The sequence below is a fragment of the Pelodiscus sinensis genome, chromosome 1 (genome assembly GCF_052426305.1).
Source record: "Pelodiscus sinensis isolate ZL-2025 chromosome 1, ASM5242630v1, whole genome shotgun sequence".
Classification (NCBI taxonomy): Eukaryota; Metazoa; Chordata; order Testudines; family Trionychidae; genus Pelodiscus; species Pelodiscus sinensis.
This window is the reverse complement of record NC_143052.1, coordinates 342,799,249-342,823,642: the sequence shown is the minus strand read 5'-3', so window position 1 is coordinate 342,823,642 and position 24,394 is coordinate 342,799,249. Positions and strand designations below refer to the sequence as shown.

The window sequence follows — 24,394 nt, the reverse complement described above, 5'->3', positions numbered from 1 at the left end:
GCAATTTAGTGCCCCAAATTTTGTGGTGCCCCATGTGACTATGTGTTTTGCTTGTAGGTAGGGCTGGCCTTGGCTGCAGCTCTTCAGAGTTACAAACTAGCCCTGCACTGCAGTATAAGACAGGAAGTAAAGAACGCTTCATCAGTGGAAACTGCCAGAGGAAAGGAAGGGCAAACACAAATCCACAGCACAAGGAGAACGCTGCATCTCTTCTGTCTCCCTAACCATAGTCTTTTGTAGCTGTGTTGGCTGTTGCTCACTGACATTGGCACAGGAGTCTACTTTTCGTATCCCTTATCAAGCATCAGACCCTTAATGGTTCTTCTTCCCAAATCCAGAATCTACAGTGCAGATAAACTGTCTCTTTATAGGTCTTGTTGTTTATAAGTTCCCTCCTCTCTGACAACTCACCCAGGAGGCTTCCAAGGTCAAACAGAAAACACTGGACTGAAAGGAGCAATAAAAGCAATGAGGAGGCAGGAGGAGCACTGCCAGTGACATAGTTCAGGCAACAAAATAAAATGGGGTGGCAAGGATGGGACCTCCCACCAAGGCAGATGAGAAAGAAAAGGAGAAACTTACTCTAAGGAACAGTGTTGTCATTCTGCTTCCAGCGTATAACATGTCTGCTGGTGAGTCTTCCCGTCACTTATCTAGGTTACACTTCCCCCCCAAGCTTGTCATTGCACAAGCAAATGAAGGCTCCACAGAGCTGAGAAACGGCAGTTCGATTTTCTCCTGCCTTCTTGGTTTATATACATTTTTATGTTTCAAATCAAGGCAACTTACTGCTGGGGAAAGGAGCTGGAGGCTAAAGGGTTCCAGTCCTATCTCCAGAACGGGAGCACCACAGTTCGAGGAGACAGATGTCTGGTGCTATCTCCATTCTTATATGGCATCCATCTCTGTAGTATCTCGGGGCATCTTATGCACTCATGGATTCATCCACTCACACAGCCCCTGGGAGGAAAGGGAGTGCCCTCCCTCTTTGGTCGGTGACTCACACAGGGTTATGTAGGGAGCTGTCTGTGATTGCCAACAAGTAGCTTGTGGCTGGTGAATGTTGTGGTGTGAGACTAGAGCCCTAAACCTCCTGGGACCCAGTGCACTGACTCACCCACAAGGCCTCTCTCTTCCCTCCAGTGACCTCAATGCTGAGCTGGAGGAACTGCCTCAGGGAGGCAAGAGACTAGTTCAGATGCCATGTACATTCAGGTGGCTCACAAAGGAGCTAGCAGGGGCGATTTTGCAGTGTGGAGCACAGACACCAGCCTCTGTGAGTGGAGGATCTCCCTCCATACTCAGTTCTGCCTGTTTTGATGCACAGGTTGGGCATCGCCTTCAATGCACTGTCCCACTTCCCCTTCCTTCTCCCATTGCTCAGCCCCATGTAGAGCCTCTGCAGCATCAAGAATCTATGTGTGAGCAGAATGTGACCAGCTGAGAGCAATTCCAGGATGGAATCTTACCAACCCCATGCGGGATCTGCTTAAATTTGATCCTGTCCTAGATGGGCTCTTTGGGTGTGTCTAGACTACTGAATTTTGTCGACAAAAGTAGACTTTTGTCGACAAAAGTATACCAGCGTCTACACTACCGCTGAGTTCTGTTGACATAACGTCGACAGAACTCAGCAGTTTTGTCGACGCTGGTATACCTCATTTTACGAAGCATAACACCTTCTGTCGACAGAGTTCTGTCGACAGAAGGTGTTATTGCCTGTAGGGTTGCGTCTAGACTACAGGGTTCTGTCGACAAAGCAGCTTGCTTTGTCGACAGAACTCAATGTGTCTGGACACTCTTTGTCAACAGAAGTTTTGTCGACAGATATTGTCGACAAAACTTCTGTCGACAAAACCCGGTAGTCTAGACGTACCCTTTGTGTGATGCAAAAACTCCCGTAGGGTACTCTTCCAGGATCAGCAATCAGCAAAGATACTCCTGACAGGGAGAGGGCACAAGGGCCTGGAACCACTGGGGAGCTGCAGGTTGCCATGCTGATCACCCCCTCCTCTGTCAGATCTTTCAGGGTATGAGAGTCTGGCTTGTACCCGGTTAGCTTTTTCCATTGAGTGGATGGGGACCACTTTAGATGGAAAACTCCTAGGAAACTATGCCAGGGAAATCACACTTGTGGGTTTCCCCACAGTGGGGTGGGACGGTCACTAGATTGCAACACCATTTGTCACCGCACAGGTCTTTTAACACGGGCGCTACGGCTACACTACAAGCTTTTTCTGGAAGAGGAAATGCAAATGGATCACTCATTTGCATATGTCGCACTCTCATTTGCATTTTTTTCTTCTGATCTTTTTTGCAGAAGAGGTTTTTGCACAAAAAAGCACTGTGTAGACTTTTGAGGAAGAAGGGCTCTTGCACAAAAGGGGGTTTTTGTGCAAAAACCTCTTCCACAAAAATGATCGGATCAGAACATGGAAATGAGAGCGTGACATATACAAATGAGCACTCCATTTGCATTTCTTCTTCCAGAAAAAGCTTATAGTGTAGCCGTAGCCTCAGAGTGACTTCACTCATGACTCATCTGGACTCTAAAGGTGGAGAATTTGCTGTTCCATCATGTGTGCCCTGGTTCATCCATTCCCCCATTTCAGCAGGGTTTGCTGGGACTCTTTCCCCATGGCATATGTACAGTCCAGTGCCACATCTGATTTTCTGTAACCACCAGCATTTTGCAGTCTAACTCAGACATAATTTCTATCCTTTATCAAAGTCTGCCAGCCTGCGTTCATGGGACTCTGCACCACAGTTAAAACTCTGTGTCCAGGAGGAATGTGGCATTAAAAGGAAAATGACACTTTCTGCTGCCCCCCAGGCTGCTCTGTGAGGACAGTGAGCATGGTTTTCTAAAAAGATTGATGAGCTTCCTTTAAGTGAACTTTTAATTTCCCAGCATTTGTGGCTAATGATGGGATTTGGCTTCAGTCTTATTGCAGGTCCCATAGTCAAGGCTGGGTGACACTGTCCTTTCCGATGCAGGTCAGTGATCAAAATCTGTATTTCATTTGGCATTTGTCCAAGATCAGGATCACCGAGCTGCATCGGCTCAATCAGCAGAGGTGGTTAGGAAGGGAAATGGGCTATTTTGGGCTTGGTGGAATCATAATGTGTACTTCTGGGGCAGAGAAATCGTAGTGGAAAGAGCCGTTATAGAGTGATCCAGAGCAAACTGGAGTCACAGAGAAGTTCCAACGATGTCATAGAATCATAGAAGATTAGGAATGGAAGACCCCAAAGGAGGTCATCTAGTCCATTTGTTCTCAAACTGTTCCATAGGCCTGCTTCGGGAAAGCCACTAGCAGGCCTGCACCCATTTGTTTCCCTAAGGTTCCATGGCCGCCGAGCGTTGCGGCTCCTATTGGCTCCCATTTGCCGTTTGTAGCCAAGAGGAGCCACGGGAACCCCCAGAAGGACTAGAATCCAAGCAGGGCTGCTTATCTCATGGTCAACTAATTTCTCTCTCTAGTCTAATTGATTGGCAAGTGGGTGCACGCTTGAACAAGGAGACTAGCTGGCGAAAGCAAAGGACAACATGTGACTCAGGAGCAGCAAGTGAACATCTGTGTTCAAATCATTAGCAAGACTTGTTCCTGTGACTGTTGCTTCTTCCAAGAAACTGCTCCCTCTAGGTATCATTGGGTTCAAATGACTGTTAATATCCCATAACTTTCAAAGCACCTGTCATCTTAACTCAGACAAGGTGTTGGGGAGCTAGGAGCATTTCTGCAGTGTCCATCAACACCATCTTCTAACAATTCCCATCTTGTTTGAGTGAAGCCCATTGGAAGTCAAGGGAATGCTGCTCTTTCCAAAGCACAGGACTGAGAGTCAGGGGGTTCTGTTCTGGGATCTGCCATAGACTTCTGGTGTTGCCAACTCTCAAGATTGTATCAACCCTTATAACATTTGTTTCTCATAATGCCCCAGCTCCTGGAGTCCAGTGATTATGTGAATTTTTTTAATTGAAAGTTACATTTCTAGTCCTCCGATTGTAGAGAAGATCCGGAAAATTGTGCCCCATGTGGACTTTTGAGCCAATTTCATCACCTTTTGAGCCTTGACTTACACATTTTTGAATGCAGTACTGTTCTTGGGCAAGTCATTCAATCTCTGTTCTCCCCACATGTGCCTTCCAGGAGTGTAGTGAAAATTAATCAATTGGTTGAGATGCCTGAGATCCCGAGGTAGGAAGCACAATAGAAGGACAAAATGTTTTCTTTATATTTATCACTTTTGTGACAATACTTTAAAAGCATCCTGTGCAACCCATTGCTGTTGCTGCTTACCAGCAACGAAAACCAAACTCAAGGCAAGCTGGCACCATTGTAGGATGCGAGGCATGGACTCTGACCCATTTCAATCATTAACCCTGCAAGCTGTATCTTTATCCAAAACCCAGTACTCCAGAGATAAAGAGCGGGGGCTTCTTTTAGGACTGACACATTTGACCAGATGTCACTAAAAGTCATACTGAGACTGGACTTAGGTGAAATACAAAGAACTGTGCTATAAACTAAAATATTCATAGTTCAGTATAACATTTGGAGGTGGGTATTAAAACTTAACAAAGAGGTAAACCTGTGGCTCAATAACACCCATAGCGAATTTAACATCTCAATGTGCAGCAGTCAAAAAAGTGCAAAGAACATTAGGAACCATCAAGAAGGGGATAGATAATGAGACAAAATATCATAATACCACTATATAAATCCATGGTACCTTGAATACAGCGTGCAGTTCTGGTCACCGCAGTAGAACTGGAATTGGATGAAGTATAGAGAAAGGAAACAAAAAAATGATAGGAGCATGAAACAGCTTCTGTATAAAACATTAAAAAGATGGGGACTGTTCAGCTTTGAAAAGAGGCAATTAGGAGAGGACATCATAGGAGTCTGTAAAATCATGAATTGTATAAAAACCTGAATAAGAAATTAGTATTCACTTCACATAATCCATGAACCAGAGGTCGCCTGATGAAATCAATAGGCAGCAGATGTAAAAGTAACTAAAGGAAGTATTTCTTGCCACAGTGCCGTCATCCTGAGAACTTGTTGCCAGGGAATGCTGTTAAGGCCAGAAGAATTTGGCCTTGTGTGATGTAGCTCTGAGTGCTTAAGCCCCAGTGTAGACACCACCAGGTACCTGAAAGAATTCTTCTGTTGATCTAGCTACTGCCTTTTAGGGTTATGGGTTGCCTTCGGTGCCAACAGAGCCCTTCCTGTCAATGTAGGTAGTGTCTACACCAGGCCTGGGCAAAATATCTCCATGGGCTGGATCTGGCTCACCAAGCCACTGGATCTGGCCCACAGATGCAGCCGGAGAGCCTCAGGCAGACTCCCTGCCTATCTCCCTACACACTGCTGAGAAAAGCAGCAGTTGCAGGGCTCTGTTTGAACACCTGTGAGCCCAGAGGAGGGGGGGCAGGAGGCTTCAGGCGCTGTTCCTGCCCCCTGCACAATCCTATTGGCCAATTTCCGGCCAGTGGGAGCTGCCTGTTGTCAACAAGCAGCTTGCAAAGCACCCTCCCCTCCCAGAGCCTGCACCACAAACCTCTGCCCCATGTCACAACCCAAATCCACTGCCCACCTGCTACACTTATATCCCCTCCCAGATCCCACACCGTGATCTCCTGCCCTAGGTCACAGCTCCCTCCTGTCTTAGGTCACAGCTCAGACCCTCTGCCCCACTCCTGCCCCCACATTCTCTCCCAGATCCTGCACCCCAAACCCCTGCCCAGGTCAAAGCCCAATCCCCTCCTGGATCCTGCTCCCCAATCCCCTGCCCCAGATCACAACCAAACCCCCTGTACCTCCTCCTGCACCCCAGTCCCCTGCCCCATCCCGCTGGTGTCCTATATCCTATACCTCTGTGTATGTTGGGTTTCCCTATCTGCAAAGTGGGGTAAATTCATACCTTGGGATTTGTAAAGCACTCAGAGATACTAGTGATAGAAATGTAGCCGTGTTAGTCTGGGGTAGCTGAAGCAAAATGCAGGACAATGTAGCACTTTAAAGACTAACAAGATGGTTTATTAGATGATGAGCTTTCGTGGGCCAGACCCACTTCCTCAGATCAAATAGTGGAAGAAAATAGTCACAACCATATATACCAAAGGATACAATTAAAAAAAAATGAACACATATGAAAAGGACAAATCACATTTCAGAACAGGAGGGGGATGCGGGGGGGGGGGGGGGGGGAGGGAAGGAACTCTCCCCACCTCTAATATCATCAATTCACAGACATTTACCTTCCTTCCTCCCCCCCCCCCCCCCCCGCATCCCCCTCCTGTTCTGAAATGTGATTTGTCCTTTTCATATGTGTTCATTTTTTTTAATTGTATCCTTTGGTATATATGGTTGTGACTATTTTCTTCCACTATTTGATCTGAGGAAGTGGGTCTGGCCCACGAAAGCTCATCATCTAATAAACCATCTTGTTAGTCTTTAAAGTGCTACATTGTCCTGCATTTTGCTTCTGAGATACTAGAATGGGATCCATCCCATGGCAAATACAAAGCATTGCTAGTCTTTGTAGCTGGAGGGAATGGCTAAGGTTTGTCCATTATGTTAGGAGAAGCAATGCAATGTCTTTTCTGGAGCGATTTGTCCTGAACCAGCGTTTTCACCGGCTGCATTTGTGTTCAGCTTCACAGATGTTGATGTTCACTACGTACTTTGCCGTCTTAGTTGCACTTTACCTCATTCCCCTCACTGTCTCTTCCCCTTGTATAATGGAGAAAAAGGATCTGGGACCAAAACCTGCCATCATAGGCCATCGCGGCGCACCAATGGTAAGTAGCTTCACATTATAATTGGTCTGTCTGTTTCTTCTCCTCTTCTGCAAATTTGGTGCTGGGTTTGACTGCCCTGGAGACTGAAGTCTGCTATCCATCTGACATGTGCAGCATGACTTGGCATGTGATCTTGGGACGTACCCTCGCTCTGCCTCAGTTATCTCATCTGCCTACCTACTTCACGGTGGGTTGGGAAGCTTGATAAATTACTCTGTGCTTAGGAAAGGCACTTGCCCTGAAACTTTCAAAATCCTCCTGATTTTTAGAGGCTCACTCTTGCTCTTCATAGAGCCTGCTGAAAAGAGTTTGAAAGACACCCCCCCCCCAACATTTTCTGTAATCCACGTTAGTTTAGCTGCATATGTCTTTGTTCTTCTGTGGGTCTGTGGGTCTGGATCATATAAAAATGTTATTGCCTGCAATGTAATAGACTTGGTCTTTTACCACAGTGGTTCTCAACTATGAATACATGTACCCCTTGAAGTATGCAGAAGTCTTCTGGAGGGTATATCAACTCCTTTAGATATTTGCTTAGTTTTATGACAGATTATTTAAAAAGCATTAGCAAAGTCAGTACAAACTAAAATTTCACACAATGATTATACTAATATATATTAAATATTATACTGTTCTTTATACTATCCACTGAACCATAAGTGCAACATTGACATTCCAATTTATTTATTTTATAATTATAGGGCAAAGATGAAAAAGTAAGCTATGTTTTAGTGTGCTGTGACACTTTTGTATTTTTATATCTGATTTTGTAAGAAATAAGTGAGGTGAAAGTTGGGGTACACAAGACAAATTTGACTTCTGAAATGGATACCATAATCTGCAAAAATTGAAAGCCACTCGTTTAACTCAAGCAATAGAAATATATGCCTTTATATCAAGGTCCTAGATTCCTTTCCCTGGGCGGACCTAGCCTGGGGTATTTAAAAACTCAGCACTAGAAGACATCTTTGGTGGATGACCTTTTGAGAAACAATGCTAACACGTGCCATGTGATGCAAAAACACAGTACTGTGATGCTGCATGTTAAATCTTAAAAATGGCAATCCTAAAAACCTGCTTGTGGTTGGTTGGTGATTACCCAGCAGATCATATGATGTCTTTTGTGGTTAACCACACACCACTGGCTTTCTGCACCTCCAAGCCATAAATAGATAGAACAAGCCAGCTTTTTGAGATAACCCTGTTTCTTCTGATGCTTGCTTATTCTGTGAAAGCAGCAGAGCGCCTCTGCTGATTAGCATCTTGAAAAGTCTAAGGTGGAGCCAATCCTTTTTTTGAGGTGGGGCTTTTGCCAGCAGGCCGGTCTGTTGTGTTTAGTTCTTGGGAGTCTAAAGGCTTATCTCCACTACGCGGTGGATCAACACTGTAGCAATCGACCCACTGGCTGTCAATTTATTGCATCTGCTTAGATGCAATCAGTCAATTTCCGAGCACTCTCCCATCGATGCCAGTACTCTACCAGGACGAGAAGAGTAGCTGGAGTCAACAGGAGAGCAGTCCCCACCGACCTTACCACACAGATGACATTCTGAAAAATATGCTGACGTTAGCTATGCTATTTGCATAGCGGAATTTATGTAGATTACATCGATGGCGGGGGTTAGTGTAGACAAGGCCTTAGTGTACATTGCAGCCATTCTCAGATTAGCTGCAGTAGCAGTTGGCTGCCGTAGGAAATTAGTGTACCATATCTTCTTCATCCTTGGAGTCTTTTCCATATGGCAGCTTTGCAGGTACAGCAGACCACCGCTTGACTGTCTCTCTCCTTGCCTCCTGACAGAGTACTCTCTGTGACTGTTAAGTTTAGTAGGGGAGGGAGGGAATTGTTGTGAAGGTTAATGAATGGAATACCAAGTTCTCTTGCTGCCAGTGGTGCCCATACTCTAGATTGGGAACCCTGAATTTATGTTCATTATGTGTTTGCTGTACAAAACACGGACTTTCCTGTCATCTAATGGCTGATACGGCATTTGCCACTTTAATGGCTTTTTAAGTAATGACTTGAGTTCTGAAGCCATAAAAGCAGCGATTGGATAAAGTAGAAACCAACTGCATACTTCAGCCTGAAATTCCAGCTGAAGCTAAACCAATTTTTTTTTGGGGGGGGGGGGAGAGAGAAGGAGGGTTTTTTGTTTTTGTTTTATTGAGGGGTGGTTTGGGGATGGAATAAAGGTCCATTAGTGGGAGAGTAAACTTTTTCTCTGTCTGTTTTATACATATATATCCAAGCCTGGAAGTACCAAAATACCCCTATAATATTCGGGTCTCTGATTATTTCCTGCCTAGCAAGAAGTCAGGGAAATTTATCTGAAGACTCCTTTGCTATTAGATTTCCTGACTTGAAGATTCAAGAGGTTTGGATAAATGTCAGTAGCCTATCTGGACCAAACGGCAAAACATATGAGAATTCATGCTTCACTTTATTTAATGATATTTCTGGGGGGAAGTGGTTATTTTGTATTGTGTGATGAAAAGGCTGCTGCTAAAATCAAGTGTCTCATGTAGCATCCCTTTCTCCCTTCCCATAACCCAGTAAATAAAGCCAATCGTTGTATAGGCAGGTGGCTTATTTTAATGCTTTGCAGAAGACAAGACGAGCAAAAATAACTTTTCTGAGCTGTGAAAAGAGTAGCATAGGAAACTGCCAGCTACACTAAAAAGAAAAATGAGAATGAAAGGGAGAAGTGGTTAAAATATTTTGTATTGCCCCCACCCAGAACTATCTTGAGTGTCACCTTGAGTCTTATTGTATATTTCAGGGAGTCTCTTCTAAGCTCTCCTTGTTTGGACAAGTCTCTCTTAAATGCTGAATGACACGCCAGCCTCACTTGTCATACCAAGTGTATTTACTTTCCAACCTAATTATTTTAATGCTTTGCCGAAAGGCATACCACTAATACTATCTATTTGTCACAAGAATACTTGAACTAGTTATCTTGGAGGAAATCTTACTATGTTTGCAACCTGGAAAATAAAGAGTAAATGACCCAGCTAAAGGTCTAAGAAAGTGCTGCCGAATACCAACCACAGTTCTCCTTTAAATAATGTAGAGATTGAAGATCTCAAATCTAGGGAGCTGGAACTTGAGGCAGCAGTAGATCTGACAAGATCTGATAATGTTTTAGTGATTATATAACCATCTTAATCGTCCTCTTCAAAAAGAAGCAAATGTGACTTGTGCTCAAAGACTCCTTATTTAATGGAGTGTTATAGTGTCTGTGCTCGCCTGATGTGACTGCACATAGAATATTGTGTTAATGTATGGATACACTGTTGCCTTAAAGTTGTAAGTAAATGTAATGGATTTCAGCAGAAAGCCACTGCAGTGATGAAGAGGCTGGAAGGACTGTCTTCCAAGGAATGGTTTAGTGTCCAAGAATGATGAGTAAGTGAACGGGGTGAGCATGGAATTGATTGGGGTGGTCCAAGGAGTAAGAGCAGGAATATTGGGTTACAACTAAAGGCAGATTTAGGCTGAGAATTATGGAGAAGCTCTTCATGGTGATTGGATTGGGTGTCATACCAATGTGTGCAAGCGGTCCCCCATGGGAAGTGGCCAAAGGGAATTGCATTGTACCCCCCACAAAGGATGCATTCAGCTGGTGCAAGAACTTTAAGCCATGCACTCTTCACTTTGGCTTTCTGCAGAGCTTTTTAAAACTATAGTCTTATTCTGCTGGGCTGCAAGACAGGGTGAGATCCCGTCCAAAAGACGTGAGATGTAGGAAGCTCTGGAAGGGGGAGAGCAAAGACTTGCTGCAGAAGGGGAAGGGTGGGGATTTCCCATCAAGGAACACAGTGGGATGGATCACTAGTGTTCTGTCCAAAGTTACGTGGGTAATTTAACTCCATTTCCTTTGGGAGTCTGTTGCACAGTCTGTTAGATCTCACTGCCAGGAAACATCTCCTGGTATCGTATTCCTCGTCAATTTTCCTTTGCTTAAACTTCATCCAGCCATCCCCACTTTTTCACCATGCTAAATGTTTCCTTTACATCATTACTGTTAGCTGTAAAATCCTTTTTAGCTTCTCTCTTGGGTGTTGCCTACCTCATTTAATCCACATTTAATTCTTAGTATTTCCTTCCAAGTGAATCATCCAGCCTCCTAATAATTTCTCCTCCAAACTCCCTCTGGTTTCTCAACATCTTCCTGGTAATGAAGTTGCAATGGGGTCACTTAGGGACAGCCTAGAACTATGGGATTGCTGTGCCCCCTTAACTCTGCTTGTGGAGACCCACACCCAGCTCAGTCTTGTGAATACCCTCTAAGCCCATCACGAATCACACAGAGAGAGTCGCCAGCCAGTCGCCCCAGCCTTGCATCTGGGAGACGCACCATGGAAGCTCATTCATTAGTTCCCGCTTCTGACAGAGGATAGTGGATGTGCAACAGTCCTTGTTAACCTCAGCTGAGATTCCCCAGGCACTTCAGCCAAAAACAGACTGTTTTAGATAAAATATAAAACAGATTTATTAACTGCAGAAAGATTTTAAGTGGGTAGAAGTAGTAGTGGGCATAGAGATCAAATTTGGATAGATGAGAAATAAAAACAGATTTTCAGTCTTAATTCTCCAGCCTAAGCAAGATTGCAATTAGTTTCTCACCCTAATAGATGTTACAGGTGGCTCACACTTCTTATACACAGGCTTGATTCCCTTCCCAGGCTGGGGCCAGAATCCTACCCCCCCCCCCCCCCCCAAAGTCTTGGACTTCCAGACAGTCTTTCAGGTGTTGAGAGGGAGGAGGAGAAAGGCCAAGTAATGATGCCAATCTCTGTTCTTTATCCTTTCTTCCAGCTGCTAGAAAGATCCTTGCTGTGAAGTGTGGGGTGGGGCTGTCTAGGGGCTGCCGCATTGTGTGCCTCTGGAAGAGTCATTTTTTCTTGATAGGCCATCAATGCCTGCCTGGCCCATGGTACTTGCTCCTTTGAGCAGTGGGTGTTTCCCAAAAGCATTTGCGCAAGAGGGCTTTTTCTTGAGCGGGAGCAGCATAGTATTTGCGCAAGAACACTGACAATCTTACATGAGATCGTCAGTGTTCTTGCACAAATTCAAGCGGCCAGTGTAGTCAGCTGGCAAGTTTTTCCGCAAAAGCACCTGCTTTTGTGGAAAAACTTGCCAGACTAGACGCAGCCTTAGTGTTTAAATGTGTAAGGAGCCGCTAACTCTCAGTCATTCTCTCTACCCATGATACTGCAGTATATGAAAACCACATAGTATCCTCCCATCATCTCCAGTGTTATTGCACTGATGGGGACCAGGGGCACCAATGCCCAAGACAACACAGGATTGCTGAGGGTCTCCTGAGTTTTCGTCTAACATGGTAGCCTCTGGACCATCCTTCTTCTATCCAAATGATCACTATATTGCCCATCCTTCTGCTATCTTGTCTGTTTAGAATATAAACTGTTTCTTTGCTTTGTTTGTATAATGCTCCACACAACAAAACCTTTGTCCTAAGTGGGGCCTTTGGGCATTATTGAGATGTAAACAAATACGTGTGAATCCATGAAATGTGAACTATCCAAATCTGACCTACATAGAAGAAGGTATAGTTCTTGTTCTGATGTGATGTCAAGGCTGGCTATCGTTGCTTATCAGTAAAGTAGTACAGTAATTCCTCATTTAACACTATAGATATGTTTCAGAAAATGATCGTGTTAAGTGAAAATGTGTTATGCGGGGTCAATTTTCCCATTGAAAATAATGGAAAAGGTGGGGGTTGAATTTCAAGCGATGGTGTCTGTTGGGACCGAGACATAAGGTTGGGGGAGAAAGGGGACTGGGTTATAGCAGGGAGGGGAGGTGTTTGGCTCCGGGGAAGCGAAGCAGAGGGGAGGGGGATTGAGTTGGGAGTATGCCCCAGTGACGGGTCTGCCGGAACCCGCACTGCGTCCGGCGAGGGGGGGTCACCGGGGAATGGCACGGCGAGCAGCAAACCCTCCGCCACTTTGCGGGAAGGTGGGGGAAGCCCTGTGCAGCTGCCGGCAACGGGCCGGCTGGGGAAACCCAGCCACCGGCCTGCAAGGTGAGGCGGAGGAGGTGGGGCAAGGCGTCCGGTGAGGGGGAGTCAGTGAGGAATGGTGCAGCGAGCAGCGAACCCTCCGCCTCTTTGCATGGAGGCTGGGGAAGCCTCGCACAGCTGCTGGCAATGGGCCAGCTGGGGAAATCGTGTTATTCCGGGGATGGTCATGTAATTCAAAAAAACGTTCCCTTAAAAAAAAAATGGTGCTATCGCGGAAATGTGTTAAGCGAGCATGTGTTAATTGAGGAATTACTGTATTCAGTACAAAAATACCAAATCATTCCCTTCCTATCTGATCTTGACAATGTATCATTATGAGCAAGAGCCAACACCTTCTCTACAGCTGAGCGATTGGGAATGTGCTCTGACTATTCTATCGAATTTTGAAATGAAGTGAGTTTATTTGCACCTGTTGTTTTGGGAAATGAATAAACATTTGTGTCATCCAGGAAGTTTGAAGCAAACTTTGCTGGCTACAACAAAGGTTCTTGCATGCTCAGCCAATCAGAGGATAGAAACAATATTGTTTGACTTATCTGACCAATTACAGCAAAGCAGCTCATTTCACGTTTAGAAAATGCACAACAAATCCATAGAACAAATAAATGCAGAAGGATATTAATTTGGATAATAAATTTAAGGAAGTTGCAATTAGCTTGTGAATGTTCAATGTGGGAAATAGACTCTAAATGTTAAATAAATAATTCACTGCAAATAATTTACTCCATTCTCTCCTTTAGCAATCACTGAGAGGTTGATTTTTGGACTGATCATTACAGGTGATCAATTAAAACAAGCTCTACTGTCAAGAACAAGTTTTTCATGCATTCTTCATAGAGGATTCCAGTTGACATCCGTAGGAGTCTTGGTCCGGAGGGAGAGGCTTGCACGTTCAGGCCTTAGAATGCAAACATTACTATATTCTTTCTCTCTGGTTGTCTTTCCTGTCACTTTGTTCTCTTAAAAAAAATTATACCAGATGGCAACATAGCAAGGGTTTTCTAAGGAAAATCTGCCTGTTAACATTGGACTAAGGGAGAAACTTATTCCTAGTAGTGATACAAATATTTATATCTGGAAGTGAGTCATTTGTTTTACAGTTTTTGCTGGAGAATTTTAAAAAAACAAACTTTAAAACAAACTGCAAGTGGGTGACTGTTGTGGCATAGTGGCCATCTCCTTTGGGCACATCTGTGCTAAATATGCCACTATTTGTTTTCCTTTTTCTAGGGAGAAGGAAGACTGGTGGGCGTGAAATTATTCCACTTGAATAATCTCTATTCTTCCTTAAAAGGATCTTCTTCAAATCTCACAGCACTAGTTTTAAAATCACTTTGCTGGGGTGTCAGCATGAAGCGGATGGGCAGGGAATGTGTTTTTCCAGCAGTAGTGAGCAAATCTTTGAGAATAAACAAAAGCTGATCTAAAGGAAGTGTGTTTTGGTTTATGAAGGTCTCTGACTCTCTTGCGTTCTCTTGGTGGCTCTGCGTTGTAGTGTGGGAAGACATTGTCAGTTTGAGCCATAACGAAGCCAACACTAAGGGTGCTTCTACGCTGCACCATTACTTCGAGATAACTAGCATTATTTCGAAATAACAATGTGATCATCTACACAGCCAGTCCGTTATTTTGAAATAATTTTGAAATAATGGACGACTTATTCTGAAGTCTGTAAACCTCTTTCTACAAGGAATAATGCCTATTTTGAAATAGCTGTTTCAAAATAAGGTGTGTGTAGATGCTCCACTGCTGCTATTTCGAAATAGCCTTTCACTGGGGCCATTCTAAGTTATTCCTCCCCAGTGCCTCCTGGAGCTCTAAATCATGATAACACGTCTACATTAAGGAAGCCTGCCTCGGACTCATTTTGAGGCGTCCCTGCAGTGTAGACGTGCTATTTTGAAATAAGCTATTTTGGAATAACAATTCCAGATTAGTTTATTTTGAAATAAGCGTGCTGCATAGACATACCCTAAATGACACTAATCTGCGCCCATGGATGGGAAATAGCGAAGTGATGTAGAAGCTGGTGGGGGGAAGAGAACTTGTGAAAAATAGAGAATCAACAGTGAAGGTGAGAGTCTAAATTCTAATAATGTCTATTGGTGTTACCCCAGGGCTCCAATCAGGGTCAGAATCTCTTTGTTACTTATTGTGCTAGGTGCTGTTTAAACACAGAAGACAGTTCCAGCTCTACAGCACGTTCAGTCTGAGAGGAGAGACAACAGATGGATAGGGATGGGGGAGCACGATGACACAATAATGTTCAGCATGCCAGCCAGTGGTTTCAGCACACCAGCTAGCCACACACGTGCAGTGGAAGGGCCAGGCCTTTCCCTGAAGAGCTTAACGTAATTTGATACAAGATCAACAAATGAGTGTTGCACACAAAAGAAGAAAAGGGGGCTAGAGTAACTGGTAAGGTGATCACGTGGTTGCATAGACTGGCTACTGCACAGCTTCATAGCAGTTCAAGTTCTATGTCACTTGCATTTCAAGAAACGCTGCCTTTAGAACCTGATCCTAAACCACTGTCCATTACCACACTGCTGTAGGCTTCAGTGGAGCTTAGTAGTTGATTCTAGCTAAGGATCTTCTAGTGCATAGTGGGCATCGTTTTAAAAACTAAGGATTCAGGCTCCCCAGGAACCTGATGTAGACTTGGTATCTTCCTGAGCATGAGATCCCACAGCATCCCAGCCCCTGGAGAGTGGTGAATTGTGAATTTTGATCACACTGGCTGTACAGGCTCCATTCCTGGAGCTGAGCTGTGAAATGCTTGTTCTAAAAATGCCCAGCATTAGCACTAGAGCTGAGTACGGCTACCTATCTGGGTTTCCTGATGCTGCTGTGTCTGGGGTGTGTTTTTTAAGTGAGCCTGAGCTGATTTGTGGCTCTGAGTAGGGTCCTTGAGAAACCAATCACTTTGCAGGGTGTTCCGCCGGCAGCCAAACACAACATGGCTTCTGCTGAGTTTTTTGCTTTGAGCCTACTGGTTCCTTAAAAGTCATCCGGGAACTGAAACAGTTCTGCAGAAACCTCCCTGTGGCTTGAAACTGCATTTTCACGCTGCACTGGTTTTGTCTAAGCACAGATGCCGAGGTTTTCAAAGGTGCCAAAGAGGGAAAGGTTATCATAGAATCATAGAATCATAGGACTGGAAGGGACCTCGAGAAGTCATCGAGTCCAGCCCCCCGCCCTCAAGGCAGGACCAAGCTCCACCTACACCATCCCTGACAGATGTCTATCTAACCTGTTCTTAAATATCTCCAGAGAGGGAGATTCCACCACCTCCCTTGGCAATTTATTCCAATATTTGACCACCCTGACAGTTAGGAATTTTTTCCTAATGTCCAATCTAAACCTCCCCTGCTGCACTTTAAGCCCATTACTCCTTGTCCTGTCCTCAGAAACCAAGAGGAACAAATTTTCTCCTTCCTCCTTGTGACACCCTTTTAGATATTTGAAAACCGCTATCATGTCCCCCCTTAATCTTCTTTTTTCCAAACTAAACAAGCCCAGTTCATGAAGCCTGGCTTCATAGGTCATGTTCTCTAAACCTTTAATCATTCTTGTCGCTCTTCTCTGTACCCTTTCCAATTTCTCCACGTCTTTCTTGAAATGTGGCGCCCAGAACTGGACACAGTACTCCAGCTGAGGCCTAACTAGTGCAGAGTAGAGCAGCAGAATGACTTCATGAGTTTTGCTTACAACACACCTGTTGATACAACCTAGAATCATATTTGCTTTTTTTGCAACAGCATCACACTGTTGACTCATATTCAACTTGTGGTCCACTATGACCCCTAGATCCCTTTCCGCCATGCTCCTTCCTAGACAGTCGCTTCCCATCTTGTATGTATGGAACTGATTGTTCCTTCCTAAGTGGAGCACTTTGCATTTCTCTTTATTAAACCTCATCCTGTTTACCTCTGACCATTTCTCTAACTTGCTAAGGTCATTTTGAATTATGTCCCTATCCTCCAAAGAAGTCGCAACCCCACCCAGTTTGGTATCATCTGCAAACTTAATAAGCGTACTCTCTATCCCAATATCTACATCATTGATGAAGATATTGAATAGTACGGGTCCCAAAACAGACCCTTGAGGAACTCCACTTGTTATCCCTTTCCAGCAGGATTTAGAACCGTTAACAACCACTCTCTGACTACGGTTATCCAGCCAATTATGCACCCACCTTATCGTGGCCCTATCTAAGTTATATTTGCCTAGTTTATCAATAAGGTTCCCAAATTCCGTTGTATTTCAGTGAACACCCCTGCTTTAACCTGCAGTCCTCACCATGGAATCTGTCTGCCTGTCCCAAATGCCCCATCTGGCATGCTGCTCAGTACAGCAGTTAGATAGTCAATAGTATGTGACCTGTTGACAGATTAATACAGTATCCCAAAGAAAAAGTTCTCTTAATAAGCTTTGCTGTCTGTCATTTTACATGTTTTATAATTAGAGGCCAACACCCCAATGTCCAAGAGAAAAAGTCAAGCAGTTTCAAAATGGCTGATACCCCGGCGTCTGTGTGTGCTCTAGTGCCTCTCATATTAAGGAACCCTAAAGAGCTTTCCATGTTCAAAAGTAATTTCACTCACTATTGACATGCGGCTGCTGCTGGAGTGGAGCCATTTTATCAGTGCACATTAAAGCCACTGTATATTTAATTTGGCTTGGTCTAAGCTGTTGTGCGCGTTGTGTTGTGAGTCATCTTCAGTGCACATTGTGGAGACTCTTTAAGAATGGCTGGTGGTGTTGGAAACTTTTCTTGCTTATCATATTTCTTTTGCTTCTTCTGCAGTTTGTTCCTCCAGAGGCCACGATCCCATTGCCATTCAGCTTTGGGCCCACTCTGTACTACAGAGCCTGCTGTTTCCTAATGTTGCTGTCAGAAACCCGTATTAGTGTGTTAGCCTTGGCGCAGAGCTGAACATGGCTTCTTCTCATCCACTTAGACAATGTGTAAGGGGCTTCCAGGCTGAAGCATGGTGCTTAAACAGGGAGGTTGTAGTATGTGCAGGACCATATTCATCCACCTCTCAAATCTGGGACACACCTCTCAAATCTGGGACAATTTGGGTGTGTCTAAACTACATGGCTCCATTGATGGAGCCATGTAGATTAGGCTGATAGGCAAAGGGAAATGAAGCCGTGATTCAAATAATCGCGGCTTCATTTAAATTTAAATGGCTGCCACGCTGAGCCAACAAACAGCTGATCAGCTGTTTGTCAGCTCAGCGCGCTAGTCTGGACGCTCCAGTGCCGACCTGAAAGCCTTTTATCGACCTCCCCATTATGCCTCGTAGGATGAGGCTTTCATGTCGGCAGGGGAGCGTCCAGATTAGCGCGCTGAGCCGACAAACAGCTGATCAGCTGTTTGTCGGCTCAGCGTGGCAGCCATTTAAATTATTTAAATCACAGCTTCATTTCCCTTTGCCAAACAAACAAATCTACATGGCTCTGTCGACGGAGCCATGTAGTTTAGACGTATCCTTTGAGAGCGATAAGGTGGCTGAGGTCATATTTATGGTTGCACCAACTTCTGTTAGTGGAAAAGACAAGTTTTTGAGCTCCACAGAGCTCTTGCTCAGGTCCGGAGAAGGTAACCAGTCTGTCCAAGCTAAATACATGGTGGGACAGATTTGTCTTCGTAAGAGATTCACATACTGTGGGAGACCAATTAAAATGAAGTGCTTGTATATAGTCATAGGACCAATAGTAGGTAGCAAGGTATGTTACAAATTGTTGTAAGGGCCATAAAACTAGGGTCTCTGTTAAGTCTTTGGCTTTTAATGATCAGCAGAGTTATGAATTTAAGTTCCCAGGCTCATCTTTTGGAGGCATTGTGTCGGTTTCCTTCGACAACAAAGGACTGAGAGGTCCGATATGGTGTGAAAAGAGCTCACCTGCAGGTGATGGTTTTTTTAAAAAAAAATATTTTTTCTGTGAGTTCTTTCAAGAGCACAGTGGTTGCCTGCACGGGTGGTGGGTAAACAGTTGGCTTGGAGAGACAAGCCCCAGTCCTGCCCCTTCCACCTACGGCTCTTCCCCTTGAATGACGCCCCTGTCCTGCGTCTCCAGTGCTCCTCAGTATGGCTTCTGGCCCCTGCCAAAGGCTAACGCCTCCCCCCAGCACTGGTCAGCTGCACAGCACTGTCTCCCCCTTTCCTCCACAGCAGCTGGCTGTCATGTATGCCCTGCTCCCACCCCAGTCCCTGTAGCACATTGGGTGGCTAGAACATGGGTGGGCCTTTTGGGGAAGACAGTGCCTTTCCTTGCCTACATTACCTGCTGCCCATGATTGCCTGCTTTCGCCTGCATAGCTATTGCTGAAATATTTCCACTGGGACCTAAGGATCTTGCAAGGTATGTTGGTGGGGGAAGGGGTATTCATCAACATAACGGTAGAGATGTCTGCAGGTTTTACATCTCTGGCTCTGGCAGGGCCTGTTGCTGCTTTGAGCTGGTGCATCCTGATCAGTGGGGAGCTTGTTTCAGATGATGAGCCTGGCACTGTTGGTGGGAGGGGAGGAATTTGTAGGCCGGAAGATTAGGTTATGGCAAGATTTTTTTCAGAAGGCAGTGTGGGCGGACACCTCTCCTGTTCCTCCTTATTGTCATGTCCATGAATTTCTCCAGCTTTTCTCCTTGGTCTCCTGTAAATAGCTATTGTTAATATTTTGTAGTTTTATATTTTTATATTCGTATAGTTAGAATTTTGTAGTTTTTGAGGCTTGGGGTTCCCGCCCCATTCTGGTCAGAAGACTTGTAAGCAGGCCTCACAAAGCGCATGTGAGGGATGTGTTCACAGATCTCCTAACTGAAATGCTGTGTCCCTACGCCAGATTTACACTGATCTCTGTCAAGCTTCCCTGCCGAGGGTCAGGCAGATGCTTGCCTCTTGGTTCTGTGTAAGTGAGTGCAGCCAGTGAAAGACTGTCAGGTAATGCTCAGTGGAAATAGGATTTACTTGCCTTGTTTATCTTAATGAAACCTGAGCTACTTGGGAAGACATCGGACTCTGAAAGCTATGCAAGGGCAGGAAGTGCTTTAGCAAAAGATAACCTTGAGAGTGTTTGTGCTGGCTGGCCAAGACCTTTGTTTGCATGCTGACCCCTTCTGACAGCTCTGGACATTGCATTTGTATTTGAACTAGATAGCTTTCTCTTGACCTCATGTGACCCATGTGGTGAGAGTTGTGAGTGTTCCTCCTTTCCTGGGGTGTTTGACTTGTCTATCTTTGTTTGGAAACTTCTACATAGGCATTGTGACTTGCTCTTGTTTTTATAAAACAGCATGTACATTTATAGTGTTAAATACGTGGCTTGTAATCATAAGAATGGGCCAAATCTATCCTGGATTTAAGTCCCTGGGAATCCAAGTTACATCAGAGTTTAAATATGGTATAATACCAGTAAACTGCTTGTTAATATCTTTACATGGAAGTTTCCAGGATATGCATGTGGTAGGTCCTTAGAAGAGATAAAGCTTCACAATTTATGAGGCATTGGAATCACCAGCAGTTTTTCAAACACAGCTGCAGTTGACAGCTCTCATGATGTTTGGTGTTTCTCTCAAAGTCCCCAATGCCTGATTTTTCTGTTTATATGAACATTTTGGCTTTTAAATAAAAATAAAACATTTTAGATCTTGTGATTGTGCAGAAAACCTTGATTTTATGACCTGAGTGCACCCTGAAGGCTCAAAAGCCTGAAGGCAAATAAAAAAAACAGCACTTTTTTATTTCAAAGCTCATGAATTTAAATCCAGTTTCTTGATATTTGTGGGGATCCTGATTTTTGAATGCTTGGGTCTGCTACTACTCAATCACTTGCCTTAAAAAAACGTGTCTACATTGAAGTTGTGGGGGGGGGGGGGGGGGAACCCAGCTCTGTTAATTTCATCTCTATTCAAAAAGGAAGGAAACAATGTCTGCCAAAATACAACTTTTTAACACTGCCCTACTCCCCGCCGCCAACAAAGAAACCCACCTCTGAATGAAACCCATGGAGAGAAGCAAAGACTGTTAACCACAGTCAATTAAAAATCTATTAAAATAAAAACTATGGGAGGCTCATGTTTTGTTTTGTTTAAAGAGCAATAGATTTTAGATGGTGCAGTAGAGCATTTCAGTAACAGAATAAGCATGGGGAAGAAATGCAGGTGTGCACTATCCCAGGCAGTGGCACGTAGACCTTGTACAGAGAGAGAGAGATTCTATAACAATAGTTTTCAAACTAGGGATTGTGACCCAGAAGTGGGTCATGGAATGTCAGGCGCTGGGTCTCGTTGCTGCAAGGGGATCAGGTGACCAGCAGGGTGCTAAGGCAGCTCCCTGACTGTCCTGGCACTGCAGACTGCACTGCTCCCCAGGGGTGGCTGGCAGCAGGCCTGGCTTCTAGATGGGGATTGGGAAAAGGGAGAGTGCACAAGGCTCCGCACACTACCTCTGCCCCGAGCACTAGCTCTGCACTCTCATTGGCTGGGAAGACTACCTTAGCACCTCCACTGCACTGCTGATTGGGAGCTGCTCAAAGTAAGCCTCTCCTGCCCCGGCCCTGATCCTCCCCCGAAAGGGGGAGCCCCCATGCACCCCAAATCTCTCACCCTCAGCCCCACCCTGGAGCTTGCACTCTGGTCACATTATGTCGGGTCGTGGGCATCAACAATTTTCTTCAACTGGGTCATGAGAAAAAGAATTTGAAAACCGCTGCTCTGCAGCCTTCACTGAGAGCCCGGTGGCTTTGAGCTCCTGCTGGCTCCAGCACTGAGCTCCAGAGGTCCCAGGTTGGGTTCTGCCTGTCGGCATTGCACATGCAGTAGCCCCAGGTTCTCTAACTTTCCATAGTTGTGTGATATCTTAGAAACAAGTGTCTATGGGCCCCTCCTCGGCCACTTGTGATGCCAAAACTTCCCATTGGCAGCTGCAGTAGTTGCTTACATGGAAAAGTAGAGGAACAGAATAACTAATGTATCCCCGCTAACTTTGCACACTGCCTAAGAACTAGAGTGGTGCTTGAACAATTTGTATAGTGGGGAGGAAGCAGGCCTGAGAGCTATTGGACCAAACTGCAAGCCTTGTCATGGGAAGAAGTGCGGCAGCACCCTTAATTCCAGCACCCATGAATAGCTGTGAAGGAGGGGTGCTAACTAAATGTAACCAACCAGCCTTTATTGGCACATAAACAAGCACTCCACGGGCTGTCAGTCATCTATGAACCCATGCAGCTGTCCGGTATACAATACCAAACCTTTTCAACAGCAGATGACGACAGATCCGCAGCTACTTAGGGCTTCAGTGCACATCACGATCATTGAGTATAGATCTTAGAACGAACTGGCTCTTGCCAAGTGAGTAAAGGAGTATGTTTGTTAGCAGCTAGCAGGTTTAAAGCATGCTGCAGGGCAGATGCAGTTCCATCTATGAAGGGCAGCAGTAATTACACATGCTAGCCCTTGCCAGCAAAACATGGTTTTTGCTGAGTACATTGTGTGAAGTCTTGTAAGTCTTGTATTTTTCCCGTAAAATGCTGCTTCGTTGTCTCTTTAACCTTTTAATTCTCTCTTGTAGGTATTTTGATTTATTTGTTATGTTGTTGCTGCAGCAGCATGTGTGTCTTACCAAGAGGGGCCTTTATAGTCATTGCTACTTTATTAATACAATTTTTCACTGCTTCTTCTTTAGCTGGCACCAGAAAACACTCTGATGTCCTTCCAGAAAGCAGTGGAGCAGAAAACATATGGAGTACAAGCTGACATAATGATAAGGCAAGTCTGTGTAACTGCTTTGAGTGCAAGGGTTTTCTTTAGTGTCAGGTCTAACCCAGACCTCTAGATCTGCTTTGTTTTGGTTCCAGAACTGAATTTTGCCAGTTACATTTTCCAGTGCAGCATCAGTAGCATCCTTTGAGAAGGCATCTCAGAAAGTGTGCTCATACCTTCTCATATGCTGCTATTTGTAAAGTATGTACATCATTAGTCATTTGGCTGGCACAATGATTAAAGATTAAATTATAGAATAAACCACGCTTTCTATTGGTCTTCCTATCAAGGGACAAAATTTACAGCAGGGTCCTTCTTGTAGATATTTTGTTTTTTTGTCACTATGCTTGCCAAACTTCACCCCCTCCCCTACCCATCCCCAGGGTAGGTTTCTGGCTGGACAGAGGGTACAGGAGCAGGCTGGCAGGAGGGAGCAGGAGCAGGCTGAGGGTAGGTGTCTGGCCAGGGGGGAGGGTGCAGTAGTGGGATGGAAGTGCAGAGTCCCGGTGAGCAAGGAGTGGGGGAGGGGGGGGTGAGGGCTCAGCATGGGGAGTATGAGTCAGCAGGCTAGGGGTGCAGGGTCGCGGCAGAGAGGATGTGTGAGGGGGCTGAGGGTGCAGGGTCGGTGTGTGAGGGGGCTAGAGGTGTGGGAAGGTGGGGAGGCCAAGAGGCTCACAGCTCCCGCCTCCCAGGAATACCATGAATGAGGGGGTTGGGAGTTTGGGGTCTTGGCTTGGTGGTGATATGAGTGAACAGGCTGGGGGTGCAGGGTCAGCCGGGGGGGGGGGGGTGAGGCAGCTGGAAGTATGGGGAGGGAGGAGGCTGCGTGGCTCGCCCGGCTCCCCAGAGCACCGGGGGGGGGGGGGGGGGGGGAGGACGCAGCTCCTGGAGCACTGGGAGGGTGGGGAGGAGACTGCATAGCTTGCAGCTCCTTTGAGCACCGGGGAGAGGGAGGCCACATGACATGATGCTGTCACTCTGTCGACCCGCAGGGAATTTAAAATAAATATATATAGAGAGAGAGAGAGGGAGAGGGGCTGAGGCTGTTTTGATCTAGTCTGGCAGCCTTCTCCAAAGGAATACAGAGAACCTGCTTGTAAAGAGCTTGGCTATAGTAAATTTCTGCTTGCAGTGAAGAAGAGTGAAAGTCTGACATTTTTTCATTTCATTGCACAGCGCCCTCCCTCCCCCCCCTCCCCCCCCAAGGTAAAACGATTGTGAGAATGTACCAGCTCAGACACAAAATCCTTTTGCTTTCCTTTGCTGTCATGCTAAAGTTGATGCAAATGGAATTAGATTTTATTTGCCCATCATGCGTCCTCCACTCCCTAACCCCCCGAAAAAGAAAAAAAGTCTCTGCAGGGATGTGTTTGACCAGGTTGAGTTTGGTGGAGTCTTTGAAAAAGCAGAGTTATTCCCATGTAAACAGTGTCTATGGGAATTTTCCGCATTTAATTTTCCCATATCTCCTAGATCTCTTAAAACTAGATATTTTGTTTGTGTGGGTTTTTTTCATACATGTACAACATATACACATTTGCAGAAACAGATTGGACAGTGTCTGTAGAACAAACTTCATTCAAACAGCGGGAGGCAAAATTCCCAAGGGACATTTTTAAGTATGATTGTGTATTACAGTTATTATGTTAGCACCTTGCATCAGAAGTCAGGCTCAGGGCCCTGTAGTAGAACTGCTGTGTACAAACACAGAGTAGGACAGTCCTGGTCCCAAGGAGCTAATTTAAGGCAGGGGGCAGCAGTGAGT

The 24,394-nt window shown here is 45.2% G+C and overlaps 1 protein-coding gene across 1 annotated transcript in view; it reads left to right on the top strand.

Moving 5' to 3' along the window:
• Positions 1–24,394, top strand: part of GDPD5 (glycerophosphodiester phosphodiesterase domain containing 5) — a 348,323-nt gene that overhangs the window by 280,429 nt on the left and 43,500 nt on the right. The window contains exons 9-10 of the mRNA XM_075919541.2: positions 6,666–6,811; positions 22,553–22,635. Of these exons, the coding sequence (XP_075775656.2) occupies positions 6,666–6,811; positions 22,553–22,635 (229 nt within the window). The remainder of the gene's footprint in view (positions 1–6,665; positions 6,812–22,552; positions 22,636–24,394) is intronic.